This window comes from Leptonotus elevatus, chromosome 2 (assembly GCF_054856555.1).
Source record: "Leptonotus elevatus isolate MCC_2025b chromosome 2, RoL_Lele_1.0, whole genome shotgun sequence".
In the NCBI taxonomy this organism is placed as follows: domain Eukaryota; kingdom Metazoa; phylum Chordata; class Actinopteri; order Syngnathiformes; family Syngnathidae; genus Leptonotus; species Leptonotus elevatus.
The window spans coordinates 12957059-12984408 of NC_141240.1; the positions used below are offsets into that span (position 1 = coordinate 12957059).

Below are 27350 nucleotides of genomic sequence, written 5' to 3' on the forward strand. Positions count from 1 at the left end.
GATTGCAAGAAAATATATGCATTGCTGCCGGCCAACATATTCACCCACTTCAGCTATAATCTACTCGGCAAACAAGGAAAGAAGCAAAGGAAAAGCGTAAGAGGATGACGTTTGCGTTCAAATCTTTTTCATAAATGAATATTATTGCCAGCTGTCATGCCAAATTGCAAACATGTAAATTTCATGAATTTGTTAAGGGGAGTCAGAAAATTGTGACTTCCTCCGTCTTTATAAATGCAGTAGTTGCATTCTGTGGTTTACGCCATTTTGTTGCAGCACAATGGTGCCTTTTCCATGACGATGAAAGGCGAAAACTAACACCTTCACGAGGTGTTGCACGACTCTTACCATGCTGTAAAAAAATAATAAAAGAGTTGTTTGCTCAACGTGAAAGATAGAAGGAACAATATTTAGTCATGTTTGTAACTTTTCTCTTATTAGTTAGATAAGGCTTCTTGTGACATTAATTAATTAAAATATACTTTAAGGGTGCCATGTGCAGTTCAAAAAGGTCATATTCATGCTTTTTCTACATCCTGCATGCTCCACCAATGCCCAAATGAGTACAAAGTGCCATCCCTGACTTTTTTTACTTCAACTGTGCCTATCAGCTTGTTTCTTCCCTTCAGTGTGTTGTGTTCAGGCGAACACGCCACAATTTCTTGGGTGGAGTGGCGCCATGCACGAGTTTAACACAGAGGCTGCAGTTACATTTTAGTCGCGAGTATAAAAAAAAAAGTGACCAACTCCACAATGATCCTTTAAAACATACTGTGGATGGAAATTGCTACATCTTTGTTTTTATTCTAACCAACAGCTCTTTTTTTTTTTTTTTTTTTTACAGTGTGGAGTTTGTGGCCACTGGCCAGGGTGAGGTCCTGATCAGAAGCAATTAGCCGTGCACTGCCTGCTTAGGGTTCAGAAATAAGGGGGAAATGAAGAAACAAAAAATAATCACAACGTGCCTGTTGCCGAGATGTGGCAGTTAATAGTTCTGTAGAGTAGTAGGCTATAGTATTAGTGTGAAGTCTTGCAAGAATGCCGCCAGCAAACGTTGTTTGGGAATGTCAGCCTTTTTATTTCTCTTAAACAAACGGCGACTGTTGGCCGTAGCCGACGCCGAAACAAGAACAATTCACGAGCGGCGAGCAATAGCAGGAATAAGCAAAAAATAAATAAAGAAACGACTAAATAAATAAAGAAATGAATAAAAGTGAAAATAAAAACGGATATAAAAAATACAATTGAAGCTTTCAATGAGGGGGGCGGGGCTTTTGCGAAAAGGTCAATATGAAAGTGAAAGTCAAATGTTGGACGCGTTGGACGACTTCCTTCCAAAATAGCGCAAAGAAAGAAAAAAAACAAGTAAGTTATTGCCTTTGTGATAGTGTATTTGATCAGTTTGACGTATTTACATTTACTCACTTGCCTGGAATGTCGGTGTTGACGAGGGAGCTGTCAAAAGTCTCCGTTGTTACCGACCGAAACAGTTGTCTTTGTGGCTGTTGTTTTCATTTAATGGCGACCGTGGAGAGTCGGCGAGAGACGTTGACTCTTTCTTACGCCTCAAATCCAAGTTGCTTGGATTACAAATTCGAAGTTGTAGTCCAAGTTGCTTGGACTACAAGTTCGAAGTTGTAATGGAAAAAAAGTCGCAAAGTCAAATCACTGCAGCACTCTTCTATTTTTAATAACAATAATCTTATTTTTAAACTGAGTGGGATTTTTCTCACATTAATCGTAGAGATTGTGTTCACTAAAAAGGCCAACTTCACAAAACAATGAAAAACCTGAAAAATTATCGAATTATAAAATACAAGTCTAAAAATAAATTATAGTAAATATATGGACATCGATGCCTTTATTTGAAAATAAGTATGGGCATAAATTATGGAGGTAAATTTGGTGCAAAACTAACTTGTGCAAAAAATTTGTACCTGTAGAAAAAAGTCTAAATTTGTATCTGTAAAAGTCGTGATTTGTATCTGTAAAAAAAATGTGTGCCTGTAAAAATTTTTTTTGTGTCTGTAAAATAAATGTGTACCTGTAAAAAAAAAAATTTGTGTCTGTAAAAGAAATTTGTACCTGTAAAAAAAAAATGTGTATGTGTAAAACAAATTTGTATCTGTAAAAACAAATTTGTACCTGTAAAAGTCATGATTTGTATCTGTACAAAAAAAAATTTGTACCTGTACAAAAACTATAAATTTGTATCTGTAAAAGTTGTGATTTGTACCTGTAGAAATGACAACTTGTAGTCAAAGAAGTCGCCACTAGGAGTCACAAGTGGGTTTTCTGCTGCTGTCCAGTGACGTGAGTTTTGCCCCATTTATCTCGCTACAAAAGGTGCAAAACTGATTCGTACTTGTAGAGCGCCGTGTTTTGTACTTGTAAAGAAGGGGGCGGGCTCTGGTGTAATGAAGGGTTGTTTTGACCAATCAAGTGAGAAGGATTTGAGCGGATTGGAGCGCAACCTCATTGGTTTAGCGAACGACGGTGGCGGGACTCGCGGAAGGATACAAGCAGGACACATCGTCGCCAACCAACATACATATTAAGAATACTTCTTAATATATATGTTGAGGAAGAATACTTCAGTATTCTTAATATGTATGTTGAGGAAGAATACTTCAGTCGACTGAAGTATTCTTAATATGTATGTTGGTTGGCGACGATGTGTCCTGCTTGTATCCTTCCGCGAGTCCCGCCACCGTCGTTCGCTAAACCAATGAGGTTGCGCTCCAATCCGCTCAAATCCTTCTCACTTGATTGGTCAAAACAACCCTTCATTACACCAGAGCCCGCCCCCTTCTTTACAAGTACAAATCACGGCGCTCTACAAGTACGAATCAGTTTTGCACCTTTTGTAGCGAGATAAATGGGGCAAAACTCACGTCACTGGACAGCAGCAGAAAACCCACTTGTGACTCCTAGTGGCGACTTCTTTGACTACAAGTTGTCATTTCTACAGGTACAAATCACAACTTTTACAGATACTAATTTATAGTTTTTGTACAGGTACAAATTTTTTTTTGTACAGATACAAATCATGACTTTTACAGGTACAAATTTGTTTTTACAGATACAAATTTGTTTTACACATACACATTTTTCTTTTTACAGGTACAAATTTATTTTACAGACACAATTTTTTTTTTACAGGCACACATTTTTTTTACAGATACAAATCACGACTTTTACAGATACAAATTTAGACTTTTTTCTACAGGTACACATTTTTTGCACAAGTTAGTTTTGCACCAAATTTACCTCCATAATAAATGCCTTACCTCCATATTATCTAGCTATGGACATTAAAATGATCTGATGTTGCATTGCAAAATTTGCAAATGTGTTTGTCATAAAACAAAACAAAAAAACTGCTATGACAACCATTCCACTTCTTCAAGTCAAAAAACTATCCAAGTTTGCCATCCAGGAAGCATCAATAAGAACTTATGTATTCAAAATAAAATACCTTTGAAATCTGCAGACATTATGTGACTCCCCTGCCCTCTGGTGGCAGACTGCAGAGTGACAATAAATTTCTGGGATGTACTGTACTGGAATAGATTTGTTTTGACTTTTGAAATGTTTTCTCTTTTCCCCAGATCCATCTTACATCCATCATAATAATTAAATTTCCATCCAGCTCGTGTCAAATGTCTGAAGCAGAATGGTGTTGGGAATCAAACAACTGAAGATTCTTCATGTGCTGGTAAAACAAACAAGACAAATTAATATTTGTGATTGAGGCAAGCTTTTCTACGCTCCACCAAGAATTGATCACATTGGTGTTTTGATTGGATTGTTTGAAAGATTACACACAAGCTATTGTTGGTGGTCTGCACTGTCAGTGTCATTTATTTGATATCATTTAATTGCATTGTTCATATAGTACAGTGGAACCTCTATATTTGATTGCCCCTGAAGTCATCCAAAAGGACAAAAATTCCATAGCGTTAACACCTGCCACTTAAACAAGTATATGTTATTTACAGGTATTTCCCAATCGGAGGAACTGCACCTTCATGTGTTTAAATTTCAATTAACTTTTAAAGTCGAAAGCACACACATTGAAGCATTCAAGACAGGTTTCAGATCTGCTCTGCTCAAGTGCACACACTCAACATGCAGAAATCACCACGTACTGCCTAAGAAGCAGCAAGGCTGAAGAATACTGAAATTTCGGTCCATCTGTGGCAAATAAGGCACACTTGTGCAATATTCATGCTGTCTAATCAGCATCTTGATATGCCACAAATGTGAGGTAAATGGATTAGCTCAGCAAATGATAAGTGTTCATTAAGACAGATCCAGACAGATTCATGAACATTATTTGTAAGTAATTGGCCTTTCTTTGGTCTTTTAGTTTTGCAGATAAAAAATTGGCCCAAAAACAGAAGTGTTGTGTATTTGTTCAGTTGAAGTGAGCAGAGGGAATTCATTTGCACAGCCCATCGCCCCCCTGACTAATAGAACAGTAATGCCTTTGGGCAGTTGTCGCATACTTTTGAGCCACACTTTTGAGCCACTTCTCACACACAGCGCCACCCTGTACTGTGTGGCCATATGTTACCATTACAACTTGGTGTGATACTGTGGTAATTTGAAATGATCAAACAACTGTTACTTTAACACAAACACGGCATTAACACACAATAAGAGAACAACAATACTCGAAGTCTTATAACAGTTTGACCTTAGAGGTTCCACTGTACAAGGGGTGTCCCAAAAGTTCCCGGTCTCTCCTTGAAAACAAATAAAGTACACCATATCTTTATACAGCGGATAGCTCAATTCTTTGTGTGACCAGCAAAGTGCTGCTCATTCACCGGGGATCAACACGCCACGGATGTGGTGTTTAGTTGTTGCGGATTAAGTCCCCGCAGCTTACAGTGAGAACTGCAGGCGACTGTGGATAGCGGACCCTTCCTCACTCTCCCTATTCACCAGATCAGACTTGTCTTTCTTCACCAGACTAAAACAGTGACTGCATGATTAACATTTTGATGCTGCTGAAGATGTGATAGATGCTGTAGAGGCATTCCTTGAGGGGTTTGAACAAACCTGGTTCCGGGACGGACTTATGCAACTGGAGCATCGATGGAACAAATGCATTGAATGAAGATTACCGGTATGTTGAAAAATAGTCCACAATTAGGATTCTATCTGCCTCTTGAATTGTTCAGGCTGGAAACATTTGGGACACCCCTCATACACTTACTTGGATGCAACTACTGTGCTTTGTGTGTATCTTCATTTTCAAAACAATTTTGTCAGATAATTGGGCCTTATTCACGGAAAAATGTGTTGAAATTTTCTTAGTCACAAGTTCAGTGCATACACAAAATCACCGCCAGATTCATGGCACAATAGCTTCCTGTCAGTTTTCTTCTCATGACCATGCATGTTAGTCAATCTGAATGTATTCAAATTGACGGGCTCACGATCTGCAAACCACACCCCTATTTCCCAGTATAAGGAAGGACTTCCGTTTAATGCATCAAAATGATAGTGAGAGGTGGCCCCAAAAAGTTCACAATGATGGGAATTGAAGTTATTGCATCGGTAACGAAAAACAATAATTTTGAAGCGTTTCCACTGGAGCAATGCCGAAAGATACCAAGGCCTATCACGTGAGCTGTCAATGCAGTGTCACCTGAGGTCAACTCCGTGGCTCAGGTGCAGAAAACGTAGTCTGATATTAAAGTGGATACAAAGAAAAGAATATCGAACCAAAAAAAAATTGGAGGAGGACAAGGATCACCCGATCTCACCCAACAGGGTGAGCAATTGTCTACTCAGCTATCTCCTGTCAAGGTCAAAGTGATGACTTTCATCTATCGCTTACTTGTACCTTTTTTGAAAATCTTGTAATGCATGAGTGAAGATGAATTGTTTTATGAAGTGTTGAATTGAAGATTCAAAATTGTACAAATGAACAGCAGAGAAGTGTCCATTGCAGGGTTATTTAGGACATTTAGTCAACCCAAATTTCCGTGTAAGTCGGATTTCACTGTTAAAGTCAAAATTTACATCAAAATATTTTGTATAAAAAAAAACTAAAATACATTAAAATAAAAAAAATAAGATGCTGTACTTACCATTACTGCTTAGAGGTAAAAGAAAAAGCCAAAGATACTCACGGTGCATAAAGACAGACAAGCGCTAGCACTAGCTAAGCAGAAACACTGGGGACAAAATAGCAGACGAGGGACAAAATGCTGCACGAGGCGCGGCTGTTGTAAAGTCGAAACGTCGTAGGTCGAGCGCGTAACTCGAGGACTCCCTGTAATGTAGTTTGTGCATACTCATGGTTTGAGGAAATGTTTAATTTCTTCACACAATAAGAACAAATTTGAGAAAAACATATTGATGAATCACAGATTTGTGTATCTGCGCATGATTTAAGCATGCAAATGCTGTTTGTGAATGAGGCCCATTATCCTTGACATTATTGTCATTGTTAGCAATTGCTTTATACTAGTTAGTCTTGTTGTTCTTGCTTAATTATATATTCTTGCTGCATCCGTGCATGTGGGTTCACCCGGTTTTAAAAACACTGTCCTGAAATGATAGGTAAAGTGTAAGCATACTAAAGCGGGTAATGGAAGCAAAGAACTGTCTGGCCGGAATGCTTGGATAAATGGGCCAACTTCATGGTGGATGGGACAGATTACTGCGGCTCAGGAGACTTTGTGAAAGGAATGCTCAGCGGAAGTCCCAATGCCAGGCAGGCACGAGTCACTTGTTCTCCCCCAATTGACGAACTGAAAGCAATGCCAATCTGGGCAGGCAGTAGAAATACGGGATCCATGGATGGTTTCATCTCAGGTTAATGGATTGTTGGAAAGCGGAGGCTGAGTGCACATCTATTGCATAGAAAGCAGAGAGGAAACGGGTGCGACTGCAAAGATGACTAAACAACAGGCCAGGCAGATGAGTGGACAAAAGGACTGGACAAAGTGCGAGAGACTGGACTGCGCCCGGCCCACCGCTGTGACACCTACACAGCTGACTGGAAAAGAGGAGCTTAGCTACTTGGTGTTGTTGAAACTGTCAGACAGGTAATGAGTTACACTCAGCTATTATAAAGGACAGGTAGGGTATACATTTGTAGTTCATAATGTACAAAGGCCGTAACTTCCACTTCTAGCAGTTTGTAGCCAATGCTCACTGCTCTGATTGCCAACCTGTAATATGAGGCTACTGTGTTTGTTAGCATGGCAACTAGGGGCAGAGCTAAGGCCTTGAGACAAGGTGAGTGGCTCTTTTTTTCTCAAATGCCCCTGAGTCTAAATGATAAAAGACAGCCACCATAAAAACTAAGTACAAGCATCATTTATATTTCCCCTTGGCAAATGTTGTGATAATGCTACAGCGCTGCTTAGCTTTTGGCATCAAAAGTGTGTCAGTCTAATGCAGTCGCTTGATAGTGGGCACTGGGCAGCAAGTGGCAAAATGGCCGCCCCCTTGAGATGGGTAAAAGCAGGCCGATTTTGCTGCCTAATTCAAATCCCACAAACGCAATTTTAATCAGAATGCCATGTTTAGATTAGTGGGGGTCCATATAACATATTACTATAAAAAAAAAAAGTGTGTGTGTTGGATGGGGGGGGGGGGTGGGGTCCACTTGAAGATCACTAAATAATTACCTTTCCATTTATTTCATTTCAAGCAGCATTGATTTCTGAGAGTATACAATAAGACTAGAATGAAAGGGAAAATAACATACCAACATATAGATGTGGTGTCTGATGTGTGAGTGACAAAATACAAAAAATTGTGTTCTTTCTTTCTCCATGTTATCTATCCATAGATATTCCTGATGTATGTCTTCAGAGGCCACACACTTGAATGTCATCCAACTGCTTATCAGCTCAACGAGAAGCTATGTTGTCCCAAGTGTCCAATTGGTAAGACAATATCCATTTCTAGTTAACCAAAAGAAATGTGTGATAGTGTTCTTGAATTTGTGATTATTAATTATTTTATTTTTTTCTGGCAAACAATTTTAAAATTTTAAAAGAAAGTTGCAAATCTCAAGCTGAAAGATGATATCAATGCTTGTTTAAAAGTATCCAATTGCATTTAAACATGTTTTAGGGTTGTCATTATAATTTATTTATTTTTTGAATCAATGATTCTGTCGATTATTCCTTCGATAAATCAATCTTAAAGAAAAAAGTTCCATTAACACTTTTTTTCAACATTTACTATTTATTAGTCTTTTATTGCTGTTTATGTCATTATTAAACACAACTAACTAAAATAAGCAATATTACATGAGAGGAAGCAATGTTGTCCTTTCCAACATTTTTTGAACTGACAGGGTTCTTCTTGGGTAGTGATTAATATATGAAGGGCTACTACCGGTAGCCTGATATGCTTTTTTGAGGTTGCTTCAGGTTCAATTACATGCACTATTACTATTACTAGTTATTTGTACTATGGCTGCAAATAACAATAACAGATGAAACTGCCTAATGTCTTTTTTTCCCATATATTGATTAGGATTTAGTTTCTTTCTATTTTGGTCTCTAATATACCAGAAAATAGGCACAAATATTACTTCCTAAACTGTCCGTAGGCGTGAATGTGAGTGTGAATGGTTGTTGGCCTATTTGTGCCCTGCGATTGACTGGTAACCAATTCAGGGTGCCGCCTCTCACCCAATGACAGCCGGGCTAGGCCCCAGCATGACCGCGTAATGAGGATAACGGCCAGCAAGGCCAAAACGCCCCGCCATCATACCACCCCAACACAGAGACCGCCGCCTCATTATCAGCCCCCCCGAAAATAGTGACGTTTAGAAGCATTGATTTGAACATGCTTGCTTTTGTTGCAATCGATTTCTATAATGCTTTGTTGCAGAAGGTAGCTGCATGAACCGTCTACAAAGGTAAGTATGTGCAGAATATTTCTGTCTATAATACACGAGGTTAGTCTGCTCATCGCTTCATTTATTGAATCACTCATGGTTTTTAGAGTTTGGGAAGATGACATAACATTGGCATATACATAACATGACTGCCAGTTTAAGATTCATATCCAGCTTTATACACATGTAGCAGGGTATTTTTAAAACAGAATATTTCTAGTGTATCGACGTGGATCACTTCAAACATAGGTCGTGAGAAAGAAAACAGCATTTGGAGAGGGCAATAACTCCAGCACAACTTCATTGCGTTGTCTCACTTTCGAGTCCCAATAGTTCCCTCCTTTCCATGTATCCTTCCGCCAATCGCGCTCATTTACAATAGTTCGTCCCCCCAAATCAGAAACAAAATAGGTCCCCACAAATATAATACATATATCAATGTGAAAATAAAACCTCTTACACTAACAGACGAATGGACGCTGCTATTAATTCTCTTCTTGCAGAATTACTCACTGTTTCCTTGTTGAATGTTCAACAGCGAGAGGTGCTTTGTGCATTTTTATCTGGTAAAGATGTTCGTGCCCAAGAATTTCCGAGTAGAATTGCGATTGCAACACACACAAAAAATAAATAAAAATGTACCACCCAACAACTATCAAAGACGTAAGACAACGAGATATGACAGACAGGGCATATGGTGGTAAAGGAAGGATCGCTTGTTGAAACTGGAGAATGTCAGTGTCAGTTGCGTAGGACGATCTTTTGAGGGGGAGAAAAAAAAACTTTACCTCTGGACTCTCCGTCTTTTTCAGCCATCGAACACTCGAGCCATTTCCTTAAACTGCTCTTTTGGACGTCCGCACATTGATCCCCGTTCACATTTATCTCTGAATTTTTGGCTTCGTGAAACGAATAAAGAATACATCCTTCATATGTGGACGGTCGTAGTGTCTGGAGTCGTTTCTGCAAGTTCCACAACAGCTGTGTTTACTCGACATAGTTTTTTTCCGCAGATACACGAGAACAAAACAAGCACTACTTGCATTGCTCGTCAATGAGCCGGCTTCATTTTGACCTCCTTCCGGTTCAAGCTGCTGAAGTCACGTGACCTTGCGCTCTAAAAATAGAATTCGTGCGGTACCCCATTCATTTACTATGGAAGTAGACTGACATGCAAAAATCGCCCTCCCCCGGCACCCCTTCCCCCTGGGCGACATTCGTGCATGTGAAAATTCGCGCTCGTACACGTAGACGTGCACGCGATCTTCATACTGTTGCTTCCACCTTCGCGGCTGCTTATGGCGTTCCGTTATGTTGAGACCTGGGAGGCGACGAGGTACGTATTTCGCTGTCATTTGTCGCCTTCCGTGTGCCGATGAGAGCTGAGACCAAAGATGACATTTTCATCCGTTGCTGTGATTGGTCAAAACAAACGTGCACAAGATGCCGCATCGTCCATAATCGTCTCGAAGTATTGTACAGAATGTCCTGCCTTTCCTGAGCAAATCACCGTGGAGCAGTCCCAGGTTGATAATGTGAAGAACTCTCTTGAGTGAATCACAATTGTTAATCGAGTTACACTGACTTGTTTGTAAAAACAAAACAAAAAACAACATCCACATAAACGCACACAAAAACGGAATTCTTTGCTTGTTGGGCATCTTATTGGGTGTCAGTGTTCACACATAAATAAATGTCATTGATGACCACATTGTCGGTCTTTCGGGAGGGACTCTGAGTCGAAGCCGCTGCTCCTCCGCATTGAGAGGAACCAGTTGAGGTGGCTCGGGCATCTGGTTCGGATGCCTCCTGGACGCCTCCCTGGAGAGGTGCTCCGGGCATGTTCCACCGGCGGGAGGTCCCGGGGACGACCCAGGACACGCTGGAGAGACTATGTCTCTCGGCTGGCCATGGAGCGCCTTGGAATCCCGCCGATGGAGCTGATTGAAGTGGCTGGGAAGAGGGAAGTCTGGGCTTCCCTCCTAAAGCTGCTGCCGACCCGACCTCGGATAAGCGGCTGAAGATTGATAGATTTAATTTAATTATTAAATACAAACAATAATAAATCAACATAAATCATAATTTATGAATGGGCCACTTTTTACAGGAAAAGTTGAAAGTTAAGAACCCGTGAAGGGACGCTCACTGGTACTCAGTCAGACTTCTTTGAGTCTCCACAATTTAGTAACTTCTTCATGAAATGCCACAAGCATACTGAGTGACTTTGATTTTGTGATTATTGAAATAACACATTCTATGCTTAAAACAGGAACTCATGTTAGGAAAGACTGCACCAAACGCGGCAGCACATCATGCCAGCCGTGCGTGGACGGAACCCACATGAATATCCCGACTGGCCTCAAAAACTGTTTCCCATGCAAGAACTGCAATGCAGGTAAACCTTATGTCATGTTTCCTACAACTATTAGTCAGTTAAATTAACATTTCACTGAATTGAAAAGGCTTAACATTTGTGATTGTCACCCTCAACTATTTTTTGAGCAAATAGGAGAGGATAAAATGTACGTGTGTACCCTGCTTAAGACGTTTATTTGTGTTTTATATTTTTCCATATAAAATAATGGAAATGTAATTTATCTGTTCCAGGGGCAAACATTTGCAACCATAAAACCATTATTAAATGTGCAGACAATTTTGATGTAACATTTGAACATTCTTCACATCATGACATTGTTGGCCTCGTGCGACAGGGAATAGGAGGCTTTGGCCTTGAAGAGAATAAACCACCGTGGTAAAATGAAGCCCCTTTTCAGCACAGTGCTCTGCTCGTCGAGGTGGCGCGCTGGCAAACATGTAAGCATCAAGATGCACAAACACTGTCTCAGGTGAAACGGGACTGGATGAGGTGGCAAATATACAAACAAGTATTGTGTCTTTTCATCTCCCAGTATTGTCTGGCCCAGCGATGCAGCCTCTGTGCTCCAAGACTGACAAATGTTTAGAGACAAAGCTACACACTGCACTTCATCCATCCCGAATTTCATCTTAAAGCATTTTAAAATGTACTGACGATGTCTCTACACCAGGACAATTATTGTTCACCTGAATCAGAACCCCTGGCTGAATGTAGAGGTGAAAGCGCTGCTGAAGGCAGTACCTTCAGGGCATGCAAGACATAAGCAACTTTTCAATAGTTGTAAATTAACCCATTGAACGGAACATAATGGCGCATCATTTACAAAGAATGAAACGAAGAAGAATAATGAGAGCCTCTGCAACAAAAATGCTACGGGCAATCAAAGAAGAAGCAGGTAAAGAGGAATGGTCAGTGGTCTTTTACTTGTATAGCGTTTCTCCACCTATACTGAAAGCGCTTCACACTGACTTCGCATTCACCTACTGATGACACAGTATCAGAAGCAACTGGGGGTTCAGTATCTTGCTCAAGTACACTTTGGCATGGTCACAAAGGCCAGGCAGTCTATATGCAACATTTGGGTTGGCAGACGACCACTATATCACTGAGCCACGCCGACCCGTGAAATGTGAGCTGAAATTTTCCCTGTTGGAGTTTAAAGACGCCTGCATAAATTGGAGAAGGATATTGAATAGGAGATACCAATGGATGAGCTGGAAGTAGACATAATGAAAACTGCGGACTATCAAGACGATGTTGCTGCGTGAAAAGCCCGTGCAACAAGCCTAACTGAAACAAGGGAAGACACTGCAAGTGAATGGACGCGAGTACACATTCAAATAGACAGCCCAGCTGGTCTTCTGTGAAGTTGCCCAAGTTGTACATAAATAAATATGACGATGAAATTTCTATGTGGAAGGAATTTTGCGACCAGTTTGAGAAAATAGTGAACTAAGTCAAATAGAATAGCTCACCTATCTGAAGTCGTATCCGATTGGGCCTGCAGCAAGAGCCGTCGCAGGGTTGTAAATAGCAGAAGGCAATTAGGACATAGCTGTCGATATGCTTAAGAAATGATTTGAAAGAAAGGACATGATTGTGGGCGGGCGGCACGGTGGCTGACTGGTTAGCCGAGAACGTGAGATCGTGTCCGGGCTTCGGCCTTCCTGGGTGGAGTTTGCATGTTCTCCCCGTGCTTGCGTGGGTTTCCTCCGGGTACTCCGGTTTTCTCCCACATTCCAAAGACATGCATGGCAGGTTAATTGAACAATCCAAATTGTCCATAGGTATGATTGTGAGTGTGGAACGTTGTTCGTCTCTGTGTGTTCTGCGATTGGCTGGCAACCAGTTCAGGGTGTACCCCGCCTACTGCCTGAAGCCAACTGGGATAGGCTCCAGCGCCCCCCGCGACCCTTGTGAGGAAAAGCGGTTAAGAAAATAGATGGATGGATGGATGGACATGATTGTGAGTGCACACATGACAAAATTGCTGAAGTTGACGGCAGTCAAAAGACCTACTGACATTGTTGCATTGGTTGGCTTTATGACAAGTGTGAAGTCCAACTTAGAGGCTTTCAGTCGGTGGATGTAGTTTCAGAGACGTGGCAGTTTGTTGTGTCCCATATTACTATAGATGATGCCAGAAGACTTTGCACTTGCTTATTCAAGGAAAATTAGATCAGGACAGGACAATGACCGTTTGGAAGTTGGTGCAGTAGCATACATTCAAGAACACACAGCTGAAAGAAAAAAATGTGAACAAACTGATTATGTCAAAGTCCAAGAGTTTGCACCTATTAAGAAACTTACTCTTCTACGTCTGTGACTAATGGGAGCTCTGGTTGCTGCAAGAATGGGAAACAACCTGCTTGAAGCAATTGAAATAAACAAACATTCACATGTGGACGGACTAATTGATTGTATTTCCGTGGATTCGTAACTATGCGAATAAGTGGAAACAGTTTGTTGCAATTAAAGTGATGGAGATTCAGCCATTGACCACACACTTAAATTGCCCAGAGTGAAGTGGGAAGCCCAAACTGCAGATTAAACCACGCAAGGCCAAATAGCATCTGAAGTCAAGGAAGAGGACCTGGTGGTCAGGGCCACTATTTTTGAATCAAGCGATACTGCCAAAGCTAAATGATGAAGAGATAAATCGTCATGTTATAGCGCAGCTGAGAAACACAGATTACAGTAAACCGGGCTACGGCCGATATCAAAAGATTCATCCACTACTGTCATTCAAGTGAAAGGAAACAAGGAGAGTTGATAACAGAGGAATTGGCGGATGCAGAAAAATACTGTATTTTAGCGGATAAAGGTCATAGATACCAAAGAGAAATAAGAGCAGGAAAAGAAGATCACAAAGTTTGTAAAAATAGAGACTTAACACCATTTTTGGATAAAGATGGCATGATTTGTGTGGGTGGAAGACTACAACATTCAAGCATGCGTTTCAGTGAGTAACTATCACACCGACACGCCAAAGACTCTCTAAAATGCAGAAATGCAAGATACCCTAGTGCAGTTAAGAGACAAATATTGGATGCCAGGAGCTCAACAAATGGTGAAAAAGATCGTCAAATTCTTGTAATACGCAAGGAGATTTATAACCAAAGTATGCCTGCTGAGGGACTGAATCATGGAGTCACCTCCTTTTTAAACTATTGGAGTGGAGTTTGCAGGTCCTCTTTTTGCAGAGAAGAGGACTTTACTGGAAAAGGCATACAGTATAGCGTTATTTACATGTACTGTGACCCATGCCGTACACTTTGAGTTGGTATCAAACCTGTAAACTGAAAATGTCCTCCTATTCCTAGCATTCAAAAGATTTATAGCTAGACGAGGGCTCTGTATCACTATTTACTTAGACTAGGCAAGAACATTAAAAAAAAAAAGGTCATAACCTGTAAGTGCATTGTCGAAAGAGCTGCTTGGTGAGGTGGATTCTGGGAGAGGCTATTATTGAGGAGCTAACATCTTTGTTGGGAGAAGTGAAAGCAGCAATAAATTCAAGATCACTCAATTTAATCTATGATCAGATAGAAGAACTTCAGCCTTTAAACCCGGCTCATTTTCTGATTAACGCTTTTCTCACTAACACTAAAGGCATTTCTTGCGGAAAACCCAACCTACAATTGCAGCAGTGAAGGAGCTGACACGGCGATGGAAATATAGCCAGCCCCTTCTGACGGACTTCTGGACTAATTGGAAAAATTATTTTTTACTGGAGCTGAAACGACAGCAATACTCAACATTGTATGCCTCTGAAGATTTAGTTAGTGTTAAAATGGATGTGCATTAAATCGTTTTATCGCTTGGTGGTGGTAGCATTCAAAATTGTGCATTCGAGCAAGACAAGAAGATGCCCTTGTGTTTATAGAAGCGCAAAGAAGAATAGAGATTGATAGATCACGAGAAAAAAATTATTTAATGATTCAGTTATATTTTTCTTGTTTGCAAGTTAGAATGAAGAAAGGGAAGAAAAGACAACTTGTGACACCGTGACACTCAATTTGGCAAGACAGGAACGTACAACTAGTCCCCACAGATGCCGTTTCCATCAGCCTTCATCCACCTGGAAAGCAAAAACTCTTTCGTGCACCTGGTTTTCCTGGATTTCCTCTGTCTTCAACGCCATCATCTCACTGATTCTTTGGCTGAGTCCATCACTGGGGAACTGGGTCCTGGACTGTCAGGATCCAAAAGGCTGTCTCCCGTCTCCATCACCCTCAGCACTAGATTCCTCTAGGGCTGTGTGCCAAGACCCCTCCTCTTCACACTACTGACATATGACTGCTCTGCAAAAATCTTAAGCTTTAATATAGTGAGGTGGGTGTACGACACGGCAGTAGCGGGACACATCACAAATAACGAGTACAGAGAGGAGATAGAACATCTCATAGACTGGTGCTATAACAATCTTTGCATCAGTATGAAAACCAAGGAAATGGTGGTGGACTCCAGGAGAACTGACTCTGCCATGGGAGAATGCAGTTTAGGAGGCTAACAAACAACAGAGTCTTAAAGGTCCCATAGTATGAAAATGCACTTTAGTGGGTTTTTCTGTCAATGTCTACAATCCAACCAGGTATGAAAAAAGTCTGTCCGCGACTTCTTTAGCTTTCTCTTCCTTTCTGAAATGTGGCAGATAAAACTTCTGTGACTTAGTGACGTCAAAAAGACACGCAAGTGCACTCGACCCAGCCCCCTTCAAATTCGAGAAGCTGGCTGCTCTTTTCTTTTTTCTCCCACTGCTGGCAAATGCTCTGAGAACAATGATCAGGAAAAAGTTGTTGCTTCTTTCGTCCCAAGTCTTTGACAAGACAGTGGATTAATTTTATTTTTGAAGGACGTGTACCGACATCATTTCTCAAAGAACTGTTTTGTTAGTGAAAGCCTGTTTAGAGCTGGATTTGCAACACGTTTAAACATAATGGATCGGTCCCAACAGTGTGACACGACTGCAAACGGGAAGGATGTAAGTTTAACATTTTTGACTTTGCCTTCCTTCCTATCCTTTCTAATAAGAGATGTGCACTTTCTACCATATTACTGGTGTATTTTTAGTGCCTAAAGTGGGAGCTACATTTGTCGTGTGGAGGTTGTTTGGTTACAAGAGGTCAGATATGACAAAGCAGACGGTGGCTGGATAGTAAGAAGCGGTTGCGTATTGTTTTGTCAAGATACAATCCGCGGTAGATAATTTGCCGTGACTGGCAACTCGCTACCTAGTTGACATGACTTTGTGATGCTAACCGTCCGCTAAGTGGTCTCGACGAGACGGCTTGCACGTTGCGACCGCGTAGTGGCCTAAATGTGCACATTTGTGTTATTCATAACCGCTTCTAAATGTCTACAAGCATTCACGGCAAATCTGAGACATTCATGGCAAAATAACATTCGCAGGAGCTTGGCCGGTTACGGCAAAATAACCATTGCCTAAACAATCACAAACTAACGTTACAACATAGTCTCTGTAGGAATGTTATGCTACTTTTTCTTATGGTAAAACGTTATGCCACTTTTCCACATATTAAAATAGGTCTCAAATGTGTAAAATACATGTCTGTATTTTTCTTTTCTTCTGCTCCCATGGCCAGTCGTTTCCATTCACAACATTAGCACATGGCTACCATGACCGAAATCATTGCTCCTTTGAGAGAGAAAGGTATGGCCCAGGCGTGGCCTGGTGCAGCTATTTACATAAAAGTGACACACCCCTAAAACAAACTGTTTTGAACAGAGTGTTTTTTGGCTGATTTAGGGACAGCAAAAATATTAGATCCAAAGTCAATTTTGACGAATGCATGTTACAGACATGTTTTTTTTTACACATTTGAGAACTATTTTAGTATGTTGAAAAGTTGAATAATATGAGACCTTTAAATAAGATGAGATGGCAACTGGAAGGCCAACGTTTGTCTGTTGGAAGTTGGCTCCTGACGCTTTGTGGGGAAGTCAACAACAAGGCTACTAGAAGATGGGAATTTATAGTCAAGTCCAACATCAAGCTATTTAAGCCATCTCAAATTCCGAAGAAATGGCAAGTTGATGGCTCTGGGTGTAGAGGAGATAACCACTCAAGCTGAAAATATAGTCTATGGTTAAAAGCAAAGGAGGGCACATCTGGGATGCCAGTTGTTGCTAATGAGGTGTTGTGGGCTGATTCCAACAAATACCAGTGAGAGAGGGTGCCCACCTGATGACTCCAGTGACACACCACAGGAACACAATTATCCTGAGATAGTACCAATTAGTCCTAAAACAAAACTCACTGCCTCCCAAGTGCAAAAAGAACAGTGTGCCTTGTGATTGACTGGCGATCAGGTGTCTTGGGTTTACCCTGCCTTTTTCCCAAAGCTGTCAGCTGGGATTGCACTGATGCTCAGTGTAATGGCATTACGTGTCCAATAGGTGGCGCCTGTGCACTAGACTTGAAATGGAGAGTGTTATGTTCATGCCAAGGAAGAGTGTGTGTTGAGTTGACTGAAGTAAACGCAAGTAAGATGCACGACGAAGCCTCCCGAGTGTTTTAGACCCCAACCTGACGCTGGCTAAAACAATGGTGCAAGTCCGGCAGCAGGAGGAAGTGAGAGAACAACAACAGCTGATACGTGGGTTACAATTGGAAATTGAAGGTGCTAATATTGGTGCCATAAACTCAAGAAAGGGGCCCCCACACAAGTTTGGGTGATCAAATGGCAAACCAAACTCGGCAAATAAAACATCCTATGAATAAAATTAGACCTGATAAAGCAGGTAGCATCAGTTCAAGAGGTGCAACCAGAGAAGGACCCCCAGTACAAAGTTCCCAAAAGTGTTTTCATGGCTTAGAAAGTTACAAGGCAATTACAAGATAAAGTTGAAGGAGGGAACAGTTGCTTATGCACTCACAGCCCCACGGAGGGTCCCTTTAGCAGTGAGAGCCCCAATTTAAAGGAGAGTTGGACACGATGGAGGCACTAGGTGTCATCAGAAGAGTTGAAGAGCCGACTGATTGGTGTGCAGGAATGGTGGTGGTCCCAAAACAGAACAACAAGCCCCACAAATGTGTGGACCTCACCCGACTTAATGTCTGCAGGGAAAGGCATATACTACCAGCAGTTGATCACACACTGGCACAGTTGGCGGGAGCGAAAGTCTTCTTGAAGTTGGATGCAACATCTGGGTTTTGGCAGGTTCCTCTGCATGAGGACTCACAACTTTTAACAACATTCATCACCCTGTTTGGAAGATACTGTTTTCAGAGGCTTCCTTTTGGGATCTCATCAGTGCCTGAACATTTTCAGCTAAGAATCTCACAAATCATTGCAGGGAGGGTGCTCTGTGCCATGCGGATGACATCCTCGTCTTCGGAAAAGATCAGGCAGAGCATGACAAAAGGCTGCAGGAAGTACAGAGAAGTGTGAAAAAGCTGGCCTCACGCTCAGTGAAAAATGTGAGTTTGCTGTGGACAGAGTGAAATTCCTCTCATAAGTGCAAATGGAATTGAGGCAGATCCGGATAAAATCAGTGTCATACTGAAAATGGCTGAGCCTCGTAATGTGGAAGAAGTCCGCCGCTTTGTGGGAATGGTGAACTACATCAGTAAGTTTTCACCTAGCCTGCCAGCCCTGATAAAGCCCCTGCACGATCTATTGAAAACTGACAGCACATGGACTTGGGACGCACAACAAAGAACAGCCTTTGAAAATGTAAAGAAAGAGCTAAATTCACCCCCAGTCCTAGCACAATACTGCCCTAAAAAAGAGACAGTTGTATCTGCAGACGCGTCTTTATATGGACTTGGAGCTGTCCTTATACAGCAGCAAGCAGATGGAAGGTGGAGACCTGTTGTGTATATTTCCCGGAGCCTGACACCCACAGAGGTCCAATATGCACAAATTGAAAAAGAGGCTCTAGCAGCAACATGGGCCTGTGAGCGGCCTAGCACATACCTGCTAGGCTTGGAATTTACAGTGGGAACTGATCACAAACCGTTGGTTTCACTGTTAGGTTCTCGGCCATTAGATAATCTATTTCCAATAATTCTTAGGTTTAGGCAAAGAATGTTGAGGTTCAACTACAAAATCGTACATGTTCCGGGCAAACAACTCGTCCCTGCTGATGCTCTATCAAGAGCCCCTCTGAGACCACAAAATGTATCAGCCAACAGTAGCCTGCAGGAGGAATGCAGTGCCTATTTTAACCAAATTTTGCATCATCTACCTGCCACTGAAGGTAAACTTGCACACATCAAAGAGATTCAGCGTACTGACTACATATGCAAGCAGCTGAAGACTCTGACGGAAAAAGGATGGTTCCTCACAGGAGAAATGTGGCTGAACACCTTTTGCCATTCTGGCCAGAGAGGAACAACATCCATATGGTAGAGGGCCAAGGAGGATTGTCATTCCAGGAGGCATGCTGGGAGAAATGCTCGAGAGACTTCATGAAGGGCATCAAGGTGTGACTAAATGTGTAGCAAGAGCATGAGAATCCTTATGGTGGCCAGGGATAACAAGGCAGATTAAGGAAATGGTGGAAAGATGCGAAATATGTTGGCAGTTTTTACAAACAAGTACAGAGCCTTTGAGAACCACTCCCTTACCGGCACGTATGTGGCAGAGAGTTGCTGCTGATATATTCCAGTGGAAGAATCATCATTATGTGGTGGTGGTGGTGGTAGCTACTACTCCCGTTATATTGAAATTTCAAACCTCCAAACTCTGACAACATCTATGACTGTGGAGCAATTGAAAGTGATCTTTGCAAGGTTTGGCGTACCCGAGATCTTGGTGACTGACAACAGGCCCCAGTTTTCGTCATCAGGGTTTGCCAAATTTGCAGACTATGGATTCTGCCACAAGACCAGCAGCCCTCGCTACCCTCAGAGCAACGGGGAAGCTGAAAGAGCCGTTCTCACTGTGAAGCAGCTGCTCGACAAAAGTCCTGATCCTCAGAAAGCTCTCTTGGCTTACAGAGCTACGTCACTGGCTCACGGACTGAGTCCAACACAACTCTTGATGGGGAGGAAGATAAGATCAACAGTTCCAACCACTGCAAACGCATTGAAACCGGCTTGGCCAAACATCAAGGTCTTCAGAGAGAAAGATGAGGATATTAAAGAGAAACAGTGACAATCTTTCAATGCCTGACACAAAGCACAGGATCTACCAGTTCTTGTACCTGGACAGAGGGTGTGGATTAGAACAGCGCCACAGACCACAGCCACAGTTCAAGGACCTGCTTCTACACCAAGGTCTTACGAGGTGGAAACAGTCAAGGGAGCTTGAGAAGAAACAGGTCTCATCTCACAGTGCTCCCGAAGACAGGACTGTCTCACTCCAGTGAGACTGTGACTGGCGGAAGACATCAATACATAGGTGAAACAGTGACCAAGTCGTCCTCCAGATAGGTTAAACTTGTGAAAAAAAATAGGGGGGATTTTTTTTTATTTTATATTGATGTTTATAAAAGTACAGTTAAATGATAGAAGTGTAGAAAGGGTTTGTTAGCTAAAGAGGCTACCTGGTTGATCCTGCCAGTAGCATATGCTTGTCTCAAAGATTAAGCCATGCAAGTCTAAGTACACACGGCCCGTACAGTGAAACTGCGAATGGCTCATTAAATCAGTTATGGTTCCTTTGATCGCTCCGCCGTTACTTGGATAACTGTGGCAATTCTAGAGCTAATACATGCAAATGAGCGTTTACGTGTTTACCCCAACAACAAACCGTACATTACTAAGGAGGTTAAAGACTGTATTAACCGCAAAAACAGGGCATTTAAGAACCAGGACAGAGCCCAGCTCAAACTGGTTCAAAAAGAACTTAATCACATGCTTAAAGAAGCAAAAAGGAAGCACAAAGAGACTATAGAACAACACTTTGCTGCTAACAACTCCAAGGAAATGTGGGACACCATGAGGAGGATCACCAACTTGACTCCTACTCAAAAAGGTCTCAGCACCTTAAATGACCTCCAGAAGGCAAGGGAGCTGAATGACTTTTATTTAAGATTCGAAACTCAGGACTTCTCCTCTGAATGTGGGGAGGTCCTGAGGTCCATTTCAGTGAATGAGCAGGACTCAAGGCTGGTGATTCATCCCCATGATGTCCAATCTGCTTTTAGGTCTGTTTGCACAAAAAAGGCCTCAGGACCGGATGGGATATCTGCCTTTCTGCTAAAATCCTGTGCAGAGGAGCTCACAGCGGCATGGCAGCCCATCTTCCAGAGATCTGTGGACTCACACTCCATTCCCAGTCTTTGGAAAAAATCAGTAATCACCCCGGTTCCTAAAAAACAATGTCTTGTTGTCAATAATGACTTCAGGCCTGTGGCTCTAACTTTTTTTTTTTTTGATTTTTTTTTTTTTAGAGCTCAGTATTGTTCATTCGGAAATGTCATCATCATTGCTCTTTTTTTTTCTTTTTTTTAATATATATATATATATATATATATATATATATATATATAATTTTTTTTTGTGTGTGTGTGTGTGTGTGTGTGGGTGAGTATGTGTATGTGCGTGCGTGCGTGCGTGCGTGCGTGCGTGTGTGCGTGCGTGTATTTGTTAGCTCACCAGAAAACCTATTAGAAAAAATCTCATACCGTTCACCTAAACCGAACACCAGGAGACCCGAGGGGACCAAAGAAAACCAAGGAAGATGAAATCCAGCACCGACCAGACACCCCCCACCAGAACTCCTCCCCAGCCCAAGAAACATCCAGACCCCAACAAATCCAAAAAACATAAAATCAGGGAGGCCTCAAGAGACCAAAGGAGAGACCGAGAAAAGGAAGGAAGGACAGACGAAGCCGCGTGAGATCCGCAGACACCAGCCTCCACCGATTCAATAACCTGAGGAGGAAACAGATTGTGTCTGAGTCTCGGTAGATGCTGGTGTGGTGGATCTGGCATGCATGAAAATCTCCACCAAAGAGGGGAGCCGTCGACCCCCGCCGGAACAGAGCAAGCGCAACACCTCAGGGCCCCCCAGGCCGCGGCAGCGCCAAAGGACGACCCCCGGGCCCCGCCAGGGCCACCGGCCGGAGAGCAAACCCAGGAGCAGGAGCGCCCCCCGCCCCAACACGGCCCGCGCCCCCGGCCCAACGCAGCAGGACGGGGCACTGCAGGCCCACCAGGCACCCCACCGGCCCCCAACCCCGCACCCCCCACGACCCCCCGCCCCCTACCCCAACCCAGCCCCAGCCGCCCCCACGTCCCCAATCCCCCAGACACCCCCCACCCCCAGCACCCCCCCACCCCACCACCCCCCCACCCCACCACCGCCCCCCCAACAAAGCCGCCCCCCCCCCAACCCCACCCCGACCAACCGGCAGCCCCCCAGCCCCCGGGGACCACCCGCACCCAGGCACCGGCGCCGAAGAGGGGCCGGACAGCGGAGCGGAGAGGGCAGCCGCGCCCACCCCACCCCCCGCCGTGTGGAAGGACGGAACACCGGGGGCAGAAGGGGGAGATGGAGGCACAGGGGACCGCAGCACTGCTCTATACTGCGGCCCCCAACTGATGGCACCCCCACAAGCCCCCCCCCCCCCACAAGTTGTGTGGTGTATTAAAATTGGAGGGGAGTTGTAGGGTGAAGACGGTGTTTCCACCCTACCCCACCCCCCAAAGTGTGTTATGTGCCCTATATGTCTATAAAAGTGTATTGTGCAAACCTAGTGTAGTGAGTTAAGAGGAGTGACCAGCGGGGCCCTCCCCAACCGGGCGGGGGCAGGAGGCGCACCGGCCCACCAAGCCCCCACCCACCCCACCAGGACCCCGGCGGGCATATGGGACCCGTCCGGCGGGGCGATAGGGCTCGCCCCCCGGATACTGGGTCCCGCCCGAGGTGCCAGGACGCCCACCGGAGCGGGGCGGGCACGACACCAAACCCCAGCCACCCCCGCCGGCCCCCGTAGCACCGAGACCCGGGCCATGGATGGAGCCCCCGGCCCAGGGGAGGGGAAGGAAGGCGTACCGGGGAGGGGGAAGGGAGGGGGGAAGGGGACGACAAGAAGGGCAGGGGGCAGCGGCAGGGACGCAAGGAGAGGGGGAGAGGAGGAGGAAGGGTGACGAGGGAGAGGGGACAGGGAGGCGGAGGACGGGCGGGGAGAGGCGAGGAGGGAGAGGCAGCAAGGGGGAGGAAGGGGGAGGGGAGAGGGAACCACCGGGCACCCCGGCGGCCCACAGGCCCCGAACCGCGTCGCCGGGCCCAGAGCGACGGACCGCGCCGGAACGGCGCCGCCCCCGACACCAGGGAAAGCCCCGCAACGCAGCACCCCCCAAGAGACCCAGGGAACGGCCAAGACGCAGCCGCCACCCAGAAGCCAACAGAGGGGCAGACCCGCCCACGCCCAGCCAGGGGGGACAGCACCCACAGAATTAACCCACTGGCATGCCGTGAATCCGAATATCAACCCCTGGTGCCCATCGGAGGTGAATCCGCTCGATCCCGCTGGCAGCAGCCGGGTTCCTGACTATAGAAACACAACCATTAGTTACAAATTGCCTAATACAGAAACATCAATGCAAGTTATAACGCTGCTGTGGCTCTCGCTAACAGGCAGAATTAAAATCCAAGTTTAGGTTAAAAAATTCTATATACGTAGACCATGTTTCTTTAAATTTTGACATTTGGTTTTTATTTGAGGCAGATATTTTTTCCATTAAAATATGATTTATGAGGAGGTTAGACCATTGGTCGATATTCAAAGTTTGTTTATTTTTCCAGTTAACAAGAATTGTTTTTTTTGCGATAGTAAGGGCTACAAGTATAGATTGAAATTGTTTATGTGGTAAGTCAATTGTTGTTAAGTCACCTAGCAAACACAAGTTTGGAGAGAACGATATCCTACAGTCCAAGACAGCGGAAAGTTTTTCTAAGACTTTAGTCCAGAAACACATAACCGGAGTACATAACCATAAAGCATGAAAATAAGTGTCTGTAGTGTTTTGTAAACACTGGAGACAAATGTCGGAGTCTGAGAGTCCCATTTTCTTCATCATATATTGAGTAATGTATGTTCTGTGAATAATTTTATATTGGATAAGTTGTAAATTTGTGTGTTTTGTCATTTTAAAAACATTTTCACAAACTTGAATCCAAAAGACAGATTCCGGAGCTATAGACAAGTCTGTTTCCCATTTTGAGATGGGTAAAGACGTTTTATCAGTATATGAAAGTAACTTATATATTTTTGAGAGTTTTTTTGTTGTTGTCGGAGAAAGCTTGGTAATATCTTTAGCTAAAACAGGCGGTTGGAGCGTACCCTGGAGTGTTGGAATTTGTTTCTTTATCATACTTTTAACTTGCAAATAATGTAAAAAGTTTCCGTTTTTTATTTTATATTTTTGGAGCAAGGATGTATATGATATAAACATATTATCTGAGAAGAGATGGTGGAGATGTGTAATTCCTTTCTGCTCCCACACATTCAAATAAAACGATTGGTTGTTAATTTGAAAGTCGGGGTTATGCCATAGGGGAGAAAGCCCGCTGGGCTCCACTTGGGCTTTTGTCATTTCTAGTGCCTTCCACCAGGCAGTCAGGGTGGCGGAAATCATTGGATTTTTAAAGCAGTTATGTCGCTTAATCGATGTTGTAATAAAGAGTAAATCTAGGAGTCTGAGGTTATTACAATCCTTCTGTTCTAGTTCCAGCCAACAGTTAGTATCTCTATTGGGTTGTGCCCATAAAATAATATATTGTAGCTGGTTGGCTATATAATAGTGCATAAAATTTGGTGCCTCTAGACCTCGTTTGGATTTATTTTTCTGAAGAGTAGATAGACTAATCTTTGCTTCTTTTTTTTTTCCAGTAAAATTTTGTAACGGCTGAGTCCAACAACTGGAACCAGTTAGCCGTAGGTTTAAATGGAATCATTGAGAAAAAATAGTTTATTTTGGGTAAAACTTTCATTTTAATAGTGGCTATTCGTCCTATTAGAGAAATAGGAAGATTATTCCAGCGCTCCAAGTCACTATAAATGCTATCCAGAAGTGGAGTGAAATTTAAATTAACTAAATCAGTTAATTTAGGTGAGATTTTTATGCCTAAGTATTTTAAATTACCTATAGGAAATGAGTAGTATGGGTCCTGGCTTGCAGGGTTCCATGAATTTTCTGTAATAGGTAGAAGTGTTGATTTTGTCCAGTTAATAGAATAGTCTGATAACTGTGAGAATTTAGTTATTAAGTTAAATACTTCCCCTAACGAAATAGCAGGCTTTTCTAAATAAAGTAAAATATCATCGGCATATAGATTAATTTTATGTTCTGTTACCCCAGAGTGAATTCCTTGGATCATTCTTTCCTGGCGTATGGCTAATGCAAGCGGTTCAATAAATATTGCAAATAATAAAGGGGACAGTGGGCATCCCTGTCTTGTGCCTCTCTGTAGAGTAAAACTCTTAGATATAATCCCATTAGTAGTAACAGTAGCTTTAGGAGAATCATATAATACTGACACCCAGTGAATAAATGACTTCCCAAAGCCAAATTTATTTAAAACAGCAAAGAGGAAGGACCAGTTAACTTTATCAAAAGCTTTTTCTGCATCCAATGATATAATAACTGCCTTTTTATCATGCCGCTGTGACATACTAATAAGGTTAAAGAGCCTTCTAATATTATTAGTAGAGTGACGCTCTTTAATAAAGCCTGTTTGGTCGCTATGAATGATTGTCGGGATTACTGTTTCTAATCTAGATGTAAAAGCCTTAGTGATAATTTTAATATCAGTGTTAATTAGTGAAATCGGACGGTAACTTGATGGAAGGGTGGGGTCTTTTTCTGGCTTTAATAAAAGTTTAATTGCTGCTGTATTCATGTGTGGGCGTATGTGACCATTAGTTTTAATTTCTGTTACTACTCTTAAGAATAGTGGAGCAAGCATTGACCAGAAGTGCTTTAAAAATATAGCCGGATAACCATCCGGGCCGGGTGTTTTGCCATTTGGCATACTATCTAGAGCACTGTACAACTCGTTTATAGTAAGTGGTGCATCTAACATATCTTTATATTCAGTAGTTACCTGAGGTATATTTAAGCTACTGAGGAATGCCTCAATATGCTCTGGGTTAGGTTTATTAGTTTCTGAGTATAGGTTGTGATAATAATTATAAAAAATTTGATTAATTTCTTCTGGTGATTGTGTACATTCACCAGTTGTACCTTTAATAGCCGTTATGAGCAATTTTTCCCGATTACGTTGAAGTTGGTTTGCAAGAAATTTACCTGATTTGTTATTATATTCAAAGTTGTTGTATCTCAATTGTTGTATTATAAATTCTGTCTTTTTAGTTAACATATCGTCTAACTGTATTTTTGTATTTTGTAAGTCAGTCCATATTTGGTTATTTGGGTTTATTGCGTACTCATCCGTCAGTTGTTTAATTTTATCTTCCAAGTCTTTTTCTAATTTTTGATCCTGTTTCTTTTTATAAGATGAATATGATATAATTTTACCTCTAATTACTGCTTTCCCAGCTTCCCAGAGAAGAGCTGGAGATAGGTCTGGAGAGTCATTTATTTCCAAAAAGTCTGCCCATTCTTTTCTTATAATTTTGTCAAATTCTGCGTCGTTTAGTAGTGAGATGTTAAAACGCCATGTAGGTGGTGGTTTAAAGGTATAATCAACTTGTAGGGAAAGGGAGACTGGTGCATGGTCGCTAATAATAATAGGATGTATTTTTGTAACGGTTTTATCAGCAATAGAATTATTTGTAAGAAAAAAATCAATTCTTGAAAAGGACCGGTGCACAGCGGAAAAGAAGGTAAATTCCTTCTTATTTGGGTTTTTAAGTCTCCAGCTGTCGACGAGGCCAAAGTCATCCATATATTCCCCTATTACTTTTGTAGATTGTGATCGCCTTATACATGTTGTTTTATTAGAACGATCTATTAATGGATTTAAGGTTGTGTTAAAGTCTCCTCCAATAATAATAGTAGAGTTCGCTGCTAATTCAAACAGCTTAGAGAAAAATTCATGGAAAAAAGCCGGATCATCATTATTAGGGGCATATAAATTACCGAATGTATATATTTTATTAAATATAGTCACCTGAATAATAATGTATCGGCCCTCTGGGTCTGTT

The 27350-nt window shown here is 42.5% G+C and overlaps 1 protein-coding gene across 6 annotated transcripts in view; it reads left to right on the forward strand.

Moving 5' to 3' along the window:
• The window catches only part of LOC147178491 (tumor necrosis factor receptor superfamily member 14-like), a 41580-nt gene that overhangs the window by 638 nt on the left and 13592 nt on the right, over positions 1-27350 (forward strand). For 2 of the 6 annotated variants that reach the window (XM_086067191.1, XM_086067197.1), the window contains exons 1-4: positions 142-1365; positions 3612-3718; positions 7823-7919; positions 11154-11279. In XM_086067191.1, the coding sequence (XP_085923317.1) occupies positions 3677-3718; positions 7823-7919; positions 11154-11279 (265 nt within the window). In that variant the 5' untranslated portion in view covers positions 142-1365; positions 3612-3676. The other 4 variants (XM_086067193.1, XM_086067194.1, XM_086067192.1 and 1 more) reach the window with 4 other exon arrangements.